The following is a 9948-nucleotide window of genomic DNA, read 5'->3' on the forward strand; positions in this document are numbered from 1 at the left end:
AAAATTTTAAAAAGTTTATTTAATATTTATGCAATGTTACAGTCACTGTGTCCATAAACAATAAAATACAGGGGTCTAAGTGCATCCACCTTTATAGTCCATAGAGGCTCACAGTGCCCCTTGAAACAGAAGATCCTCCAGGACACGGAGGGATTCCATACAGCATCTACTTCCTGTGGTTAAGATGGCTCAGCATCAGGGATGTTTTTGTCAAGTCTGGGAGGTGGAGGCTGGTGGCTGTTGATGATTGTTCCCTGCCAGGCTGTGTCGGATCCCATATCCAAAGTATATGAGAAATCCTAGTAGAGAAATGAGACAGTGAGAAGGGAAAGCAGGGCTTCTCCTCACTCACAAATGCAGAATGGGCTCCTATTAGGGCATCTGACACAGTTTAAGGGGAAGGTGGTAGGAACAGGATTGGGTTCAGTCACCCGAGAGGCCTCCTTATCCCAGAAAGCTACTTACCAATGGCATTCCAGATGCCAAATTGGGTCCAAGTCCTCGGGGTCATCAACATCATCAAGTAAATGTTCACAAAGATGCTCACCAGTGGGAGGACAGGCAGAGCAGGGACCTGTGGGCAGAGTCAGGTCATCACTGAACACAGCCCAGACGTCTGAAAGGGAGACCCTACCCCACATGGATGGGAAGACTCCAGTCCTTTTCAGGCTGTGCATTCAGTGCCTACTGAGATTGTGTATGTAAAGCACTGAGTGTGGATCAGGGAAAGGTCCATTTGTTTTAGCAACTTATATTGTTTGGGCCAGCAAAGGATATTTAGACTTCAAAGCCTGTAGACTTCATTCATTCAAGGTGAACAGTTTAGGCACATAAGGTCACCTACCTTGAAGTACTGAGGAGCTGGGTCCTTGGGCTGCCTCCAGATGATGACCATGACCCCAGTGATGAGAAGCAGCAGCAGCACAGCCACTGTTGTGAGCCCAGGGTCTCCAGAGAACACCTGGCTGGGCCACTGGGCCAGGATCAGGCTCAGGATGGTCAGCAGGAGAACTGCAAGGGTCAAGGTGGAGGAGAACAGGCTGACTCAAGAAGCCGAAGATGTCAGGACCTTGGGTCACCCCCCCACCACCAGGCTGCCCACCTCAGGAAGGGCCATCGTATATCCAAGACTCCTCAACTGACAAAATGCACACTCCCACCACCTCCTGTCAGTCTCAGAATATGACCAAAGAGAAATTCCACTGCTCACCAAGCAGGGAGGTACATCCATAGACAATCTGGCCAGATTTCAGAGTGGGGATGGTGCTGGTAGGGAACCACAGAGTCTTCAGAATCCTTGAGGTTCTTGCTTCAGGTACAGGTTCTGAAGGACTTGCTTCATGTCTTGAAATACCAATTTCCTCCTTCTTGCTTAAAGTCTGTACTGGCTGGTACCTGAATTACAGATATTAAGGCAGTGTTAACAGCAGCCCTTACTCATCCAACATTAGGCAGCCTGCTCCACCTCTCTCTTGCCTTAAGCATTCAGTTCAGTTCAGTTCAGTTCACTCACTCAGTCGTGTCTGACTCTTTGCGACCCCATGAATCGCTGCATGCCAGGCCTCCCTGTTCATCACCATCTCCCGGAGTTCACTCAGACTCATGTCCATCGAGTCCGTGATGCCATCCAGCCATCTCATCCTGGGTCGTCCCCTTCTCCTCCTGCTCCCAATCCCTCCCAGCATCAGAGTCTTTTCCAATGAGTCAGCTCTTCGCATGAAGTGGCCAAAGTACTGGAGTTTCAGCTTTAGCATCATTCCTTCCAAAGAAATCCCAGGGTTGATCTCCTTCAGAATGGACTGGTTGGATCTCCTTGCAGTCCAAGGGACTCTCAAGAGTCTTCTCCAACACCACAGTTCAAAAGCATCAATTCTTCGGTGCTCAGCCTTCTTCACAGTCCAACTCTCACATCCATAAATGGCCACAGGAAAAACCATAACCTTGATTAGATGGACCTTAGTCGGCAAAGTAATGTCTCTGCTTTTGAATATACTATCTAGGTTGGTTATAACTTTTCTTCCAAGGAGTAAGCATCTTTTAATTTCATGGCTGCAGTTACCATCTGCAGTGATTCTGAAGCCCCCCCAAAATAAAATCTGACACTGTTTCCACTGTTTCTCCATCTATTTCCCATGAAGTGATGGGACCGGATGCCTTAAGCATAGAAGGACATTTAGAAGGTGGCATGAAGACAGATTTAGAAAAAGACATTTAAAAGGTGTTTGCAATGTTGAGGTCTGGGTTTGATTCCTGGGTTGGGAAGATCCCTGGAGAAGGGAAAGGCTACCCATTCCAGTATTCTGGTCTGGAGAATTCCATGGGCTGTATAGTCCATGGGATTGCAAAAAGTCAGACACGACTGAGTGACTTTTATTCACTTCAATTTATGAAGGCAGAAGATGATTACTTCCCCATCAATTCCCACGAGTCTAAGACCCTAGTCAAGGTGCAGTGGAGTCTCACCTGAGGACAAGCACAGAGAAAGACACCAGGGAGTAAACAAGCAAATTCCCAATTGACATGAGGTCCACAAGGTCACTGAACTTGAAGAGCAATGCCAAGAGCCCTAGAATGAAGGCAAAACAAGATGGTGGAGGGAGGGAAAAACTGGAGGAAATACCCAAGCTAAGGAAGTTGATCAAAGAAGGAGTGGGTTTGTTATCCACCTGCAATATTTCCAGAAGACATGATGGCCATGATGGGGGTTCTCGTGTGAGCAAAGACACTGGCAAGTTTCCGGAAAAGGAGCCCATCACGTGCCATATCCCTGATCACCTCGGGTATGGGGAAGAAGATGCTCTGGAGCCTGGAAGGAAAAAGAGGAACATGAGAACAGACTGGGGCGTCTGCTCCCTGGTCCACAAGGTGTAAGGTGTCTTTATCTCTTGTCTCTCAATCCCAAAGTGTTGGCAACCTGAGATCTGACCGTAGATGGGGAGAAAACCATGACACTGACCTGGATGTAAGAGCACAGAGGGTGGTAACAGCCACGACATATCTGGCAACGTCCCAGCCAATGTAGAGAAAAGCCTGCGGCAAGGGGCTCTCAGGGTGAATCAGGTAGTAGGGCACCATGAGGGTGAGCGCGGCTGAAACTCCAGAGTACGCCAGAAAGCAGATGAAGATCGTGATCAAGATGCTCCAGGGGATGGAACGACGAGGGTTTAGGGCTTCTTGCTCTGCAACAGTGATGGAAGTACCATGTCAGGAAAGCACACTGGGGTGAAAGCACAAAATCCCTCTCCTTCTTGTACCACGAAAATAAGCCTAACCTTCTACCCACCCCTGTGCCCAAGGGGCAGCCCAATCTGTCCCCAAACCCCTGATGGGACACACAATGACCATGTTACCTTTAGTGACAATGGCATCAAAACCAACAAGCGCGTAGAAACATATCGCTGCTCCACGGAGAATTCCACCAAGGCCAAATGGCACAAATCCTCCAGAGCCCAGGGGACCCAAGCTATGGTGAGAGAAGGAACGAGGAAGAACATGGGTGAGGTGTGTTCAGCCGTCTCTACGGGAACCCTCAGTTAATATCACAAGTCCTGGGCTCCAGACTCCCAACATTTGGATCCATCAGCTCTGGTCTCTTAGTCCCAGCTCTGCACCCTTCAGCCCATGCATTACTAAGGTCAAGGGTACCACCCTAACCTAGAAATGGCACCCGATCCAGGTGTGATGGATGTGTAGTCCTGTTCTGTGAGCTTCCAGTTGTGCAGGTCTCCCTTAAAGAAGCCAGAGAGGATGATGAAGATGAGAACCAAGACGTTGATGCCTGTGAACACTCTGGTAACCAGAAGTGACTCACGAGCTCCCAGAGCAAGTGCCCCTGTGGGGAAAATGGAATATGAGACGTCCAAAATAACAAAATCCATGCAGACAGAAAGCAGACCGGTGTTTACCAGGGGCTGGGGGTTGTGGGATTGGGGCAGATGGATGGACAGTGACTGCTCAGTGGGTGCAGGGCTTCCTTTGTTGTGATGGACATGTTTGGAACTACATGGAGGTGATGGTTGTACAACGTTGTGAATGTGCTTAGTGCCACGGTATTGTATACTTTCATAAGGTTATTTTTTTGTGTGAGATGGTAACCATCTCACAATATATACACCTAACACCTTAAACTTACACAATGTTGCATGCCAATTATATCTCAATAAAACTGAAGATAGTAAAATGGTTAATTTTATGCTATGTGAATTATTTCCCAGTTAAAAACACACCTTTTGTCTCAATACAGAGGAAGAAACTTGTCCAAGTAAATGATTCTCAGTGGGGGTTGATTTTGTGCCCTAGGGATGTTTGCCAATGTCTGGAGACATTTTGATTGTCATTGTCACTACTTGGGAGATAGGCATAGTTTCTAAATAGGCATGGTATCTAGTGAGGAAAGTTCAGGAATGCTATATATCTGGCAATGATAAATTGAGAAAGGCCTACAATGTGAAGAGCCAACTCATTGGAAAAGACCCTGGTGCTGGGAAAGACTGAAGGCAAAAGGAGAAGCAGGCAACAGAGGATGAGATGGTTGGATGACATCACTGACTCAATGGACATGAGTTTGAGTGAACTCTGGGAGATGGTGAAGGACAGGGAAGCCTATAGTCCATGGAGTCACAAAAAGCTGGACCTGACTTAGGAACTGATGAGAGCAACAATCGACAGGACAGCCCCCAGTACTGAAGGCTGTTCCAGTATAGAAGGTCAGTAGTTCCCAGAGTGGGAAGCAGCAGTCTGTGTCTTGCCTTCCTGTCTCTCATACCCCAGACCCTTCTTGGTGGATGGATTGTGCCTGTGTGCTCAGTTGCTCAGTTGTGCCCAACCCTTTGCGACCCCATGGACTGCAGTCCACCAGGCTCCTCTGTCCACGGATTTTCCTAGCAAGAACACTGGAGTGGGTTGCCATTTCCTCCTCCAGGGGATCCTCCTGACCCAGGGGTTGAAACTGCGTCTCCTACATTGGCAAGTAGGCTCTTTACCACTGAACCACCAGGGAAGCCACATCCCAGACCTTTATTGCAAGTCCTAATCCCCCGTGATTCTGCCACCCCAAGCCTTTCAGCTCCTCTGCCACACCCTTCTCTTTCCATCCTAATTTGGACCCCTATCTCACCTGTGAGCAGCAGCACCACGGCCAGGGCGATAAAGTCTGGGTAGCGGGCCAGGTAGTTGGGCATGTACTGAGAGAAGGCTCTCTGTAATGCCTGAGAGATGTGGTTCCCGATCAGGCCATCAAAGGTGTAGCTCCAGGCCTTGGACACACTTGCAGTGGCTGCAGCAGGAGAAGAAACATTCATTGATAAACGTGAATTGAATCCCTCTATGCACCATGGGATGTATCTGGGGAGGAAATTTACAAAATGTCAAATGTCAAACAATTTATTTTCATGAAGTGGGGAGGATAGACCCAGATGATTCACAAACTAGGTCAATTATTAAGTATTTTAGTGGGAGATCAATGTTATGCAAGAAAACAGGGAAGAAGGAACAAGAAGTCTGGGAGATAAGGATTAAAATTTTAAATCCAGTGCTAATGGAAACTCCATGAAGGCAAAAGCAGAGCAGAGACTTCAGTATTGCTGCTCCAGCCCTGGTGGATCCAGGGTTATTCAAAGCGGGGATGGAGTCGGCGTTCTAGAGGAAAATTGTTTAATTAAAGATATGGAGAGAGATTAGAAAAGAATAGTGTAGTAGGAAAATTAGTGGAGAAAAGAGGCTGAATAACTTGTTTTACATGGAGAATCAATAAAACCTAGAGACAAGAGTTTTGCACTGCCTACGTAGGCCACAGGCATCTTCCCGGTCTTCTGGAGGAGCAGAGACACAAAGTGTCTCCCTGTTCAGATCTTAAAAGCCCAGGCAAAATTAGTAGGCTCAGTGAGCCTCCGTGCTCCAGATGGGAATTCAGCCAGAAAACAAGAAAAGATGACACGGGGGAAACCAGTCTTTCCAGGAACTTGTCCATTTCTTTATATTCCAGGTCCGCTTTTATACTTTTAGTTGTACGTAAAGATAAATGTAAGCAGCTGCTCTGACCCTTATCTAAAGACAGTGTTCTTTGCCTATCTTTGTTCTTACAAGGGTCTTACATTTGTTTACAATATCTTCTGGTCTGGAGACCGATTAACATTTTATGGCCCCGTCTTACTTTCTACTGATAAAGGTTAGCCAATCAGAAAACTTGTTTTCCCTTAAGATCTACTTAGTCTTAAGATAGTGATAACGTTGCATTCTTACATTGCAAGGATACCACGGTTTATAACAAAGAAAGAGGAGTACAGTGATTTATAACAAAGAGAAAATTCATTAACTCAAAACATACTCCCAGGTGCTTAAGTGTATGGAGGCCTGACGGCAGTCATTGACTCAGCAATGAGAAAAGCCCTATGCTAATTAAGACTTTCAAAATACTCCAAACTCTCTGTGCTGTTTATGGTTGAGAGGTAGTAAACAATCATGTGCATAGTAGCAGGAGTGTGGATAATCCTGTCACACTAGCTAGACTGCCAGCAGAGTGGTTTGACCTAAGACACTCCTTTTATATGCAGGAGACTATTATAACAGACAGATTTTGGTTTAGGGGTAGATGCTCAGGAAAATCCAGGGGGAATCCCTGGAGCCTGATTCCGCCTTTGCATGTCAGGCCCCCTTCCTCATGACCTTTGCCATGGGCAGGATTCCTCAAGCTGGCTCTTGGCACAGTATGGTAAGGGAATGAGCCTGTGAGCCATACCTCCCTCTCACCCACTCCCCACGGTTCCCTTTCCTCTGGGTTCTTGGTCTATCATTTAAGGAAAGCAGGAGAGAGCTGAGTAGAATGAAGCTGTGGTGTTTTCCTATCACTATTACTCTCCTCTTTGCACAAAGTGGACGATAAAGTGCTCACGAATGACTGAAGACCAAATCCCAATCCTAGTTTCCCAGTCTTCAACCCCATACCTTCTCCAGCCATCAACTCACCAAAGGCATAGGACAGTATGAGGTTCCAGCCAGCGATGAAAGCCCACAGTTCTCCCACGCTGATGTAGCTATAATGATACGCAGAACTGGTCCACAATATCCGTGTCCCAAACTCAGCATAGCAGAGCCCAGACAACACAGAAGACAGGGCGGCCACCAAGAAGGAGATGATGATCGCTGGTCCAGCGATGAACAGGGCCACCTCTCCAACCACGATGTACACACCAACCCCTAGGGTGCTGCCCACACCCAAGACCACCAGGTGGAGGATGTTCAGATGACGGCTCACGAGAATCTCAGACTCCTCCCTGGGCTTCAGGGGCTGCCTGCGGATCAGCTTCTGACCACACTGGCGGGGATCCTGACACCGCATCCTCGGTGGAGTTGAGGAGCTGTGATCTGCTGAGAAAGGAAGACACCAAACCATGAAGAATGTCCATTGACCCTTGGCCCCGGAAGTCCAATTCCATGGAGCAATGGCGTGATGGGGGGCAGGTGGTGAAAGGACACTTGGGGCAAGTTTTCCATCTCTGAGCCTTGGTTTCTTCAAACATAAAGAAGCCTTTTAACAAGTTTCAAAGTTACTGGAGGGGACTTTCTTGGTGGCACAGTGTTTAAGAATCTACCTGCCAATGCAGAGGACATGGGTTCAATCCCTGGCCCAGGAAGATTCCACCTGCTGAGGGGCAACTAAACCAGTGCACCACAACTACTGAGCCTGTGCTCTGGACCCTTCAAGCCTCAACTACTGAGCCTCTGTGCCTTGAGCCCATTCTCTGCACCAGGAGAAGTTACCACAATGAGAAGCCTGCGCACCAAGACTAGAGAGTAATTCTGATCACCGCAATTAGAGAAAGCCTACACACAGCAACAAGGATGCCACACAGTCATTAATTTTAAATTACTTTTTAAGAGTTAGTGGAAAGGTGGAATGGATTGCATCACCCCCCAGTTGTGCCCCTTTGAAATATGGATAGTTTTGAGCTGAAGGCGATGAAGACCCAGCTGAATGAAACTCCTTGCCACTCCCCTTAACTGCTCAACATAATGTAGTTTAGGGGCCTATACCTAGAGGAGAGCTATTACCAAAGAAACATTTTTATCTCAGAAAGACTTGCCTACATGGAATAGCAACCATTTGTTCACCAAGTGTGGGCTCTTCCCATCTTTCCTGTGGGTTCTCTTCCCCTTGTTTGAAGCCCCGGGTTCCTACCTACCCTTCTTCCTTCACTCAGTGGCGTGTATAAGCCTCAACTGCCTGACCGTCTTTGTGCCTTAGAGTCTTTATCGGGTTCCAATACATAGCAAATTAAACTTGTTCATCTGACTTATGTCAACTTGATTATTAGACTGGGCAAAGAGCCTGGAAAGAAAAGGTTTTTGCCCCACAGAAGCAAAAGCTGCCAACACAGAACTTGGCACAGTAGATGCTTACTTGGTATGAGCTGACTGGATGAAGATAGTGATTTTTGTATTGAATTCAACCAGCTCTCCTGGTTCAAATCCACCTATAGTACTACTTACTAGCTTCTGGGCTCCCCTGATTGCTCAGCTGATAAAGAATCTGCCTGCAATACAGGAGATCCCAGTTCAACTCCTGGGTCAGGAAGATCCCCTGGCAGAGGGATAGGCTACCCACTCCAGTATTCTTGGTCTTCTCTAGTGGCTCAGACAGTAAAGAATTTGCCTGCAATGCGGGAGACCTGGGTTTAATCCCTGGGTTGGGAAGATCCCCTGGAGGATGAAATGGCAACCCACTCCAATATTCTGGCCTGAAGACTCCCCATGGACAGAGTAGCCTGGCAGGCTACAGTGCATGGGCTTGGAAAGAGATGGACACGACTGAGCGACTAAGCACACACACACACACACACACACACACATTAGCTCGTCTGATTTAACATAACTCACCACAGTCTTCCCAAGGAAACTGCGAATTTCAAGTCCCGGAAGAAGGACCAGAAACTACGGAGATCCCACAGTATAGAGGAGACTGAATCCAGGGGTCCACGTATCATAAACTCTATGTAAGTGTAATCTTTATTGTTTCAACACCACTCAACAAACACATCTAGAGACTCCAGACACTAATGCAATCTCCCCCACACCACCTCTTCACACACACACACACACACACACACACACACACACACACACACTGAGTTCTCATTTCCTTCTGCTTTCATCTAGAAAATGGGTCTCTCCACCCTTAGGCTGGAGCCGGGCTGACCCCTGCACTCTGAGATTGCAGAGGTCTCTTTGGGAGGATGTGAACTCAGCAGCCAGTCTCCTACAGAAGAGGGTGATGCGAGACTTACTGGATCCTTGGAGCAGAGCCTGGAGCACTGGGTCAGTCAGGAAGGCTGAGGGTAACTCATGTGGGGCTGGAGCTGAGACCTCTCCAAGAACCGAAGCGGGGAGTCCTGAGCACAGAAGACAGTCCTCACCCCTGGGTTGTTGGGGTGGAGATGGGGCTGGGCGGGCAGAGAGCAGTGTTGCTATCAGCTCTTGACATTTGTGTGGTTACCCTCAGGAGCAGGTTCTGAGAGGTCTTTTTTTATTGTGGCAAAATACCTATAACATAAAATTGACCATTTAAACCGTCTTTAAGTGTCTAGCCGTGTTAAATATATTTGCATTTTGGGTCGTGTTAAGTACATTTGCATTTGATGCAACCAAACTCCAGGGCTATTTTCATCTTGCAAAAGTTCAACTCTGTTCCCATTCAACAACAATTCCCCCTTTCTCCTTTCCCAATTCCTGGCAATCACCCTCCTCCTCTCTGTGTCTATGAATCTGACTACTCCAGATACTTCATTTAAATTGAATCAGAATATTTGTCATTTCCTCTCAGGTTAATTTAGCTTAGTAAATGTCCACCAAGTTCTTTCAGGTTGTAGCATGTGTTGGAATGCCCTCCCTTTTTAAGGATAAATAGCACTCTATTATTTGGACCTACCACATTGTGTTATTCATATGTTGGTC

At 47.3% G+C, this 9948-nt stretch overlaps 1 protein-coding gene across 1 annotated transcript; it reads right to left on the reverse strand.

The window, feature by feature from the left end:
* LOC120871976 (cationic amino acid transporter 3-like) lies at positions 1-9360 on the reverse strand. Its single transcript, XM_040252076.1, has 12 exons — positions 9282-9360; positions 6964-7365; positions 5117-5275; positions 3655-3832; positions 3351-3463; positions 2957-3179; positions 2667-2806; positions 2464-2566; positions 1211-1395; positions 845-1011; positions 466-574; positions 1-299 (listed from the first exon to the last, which is right to left on the reverse strand). The coding sequence occupies exons 2-12, from the start codon at positions 7334-7336 to the stop codon at positions 211-213; spliced, it is 1839 nt and encodes a 612-aa protein (XP_040108010.1). The 5' UTR covers positions 7337-7365; positions 9282-9360; the 3' UTR covers positions 1-210.
* Positions 9361-9948: the final 588 nt, after the last annotated feature.

This window comes from Oryx dammah, unplaced genomic scaffold (genome assembly GCF_014754425.2).
Source record: "Oryx dammah isolate SB20612 unplaced genomic scaffold, SCBI_Odam_1.1 HiC_scaffold_13, whole genome shotgun sequence".
NCBI lineage: Eukaryota > Metazoa > Chordata > Mammalia > Artiodactyla > Bovidae > Oryx > Oryx dammah.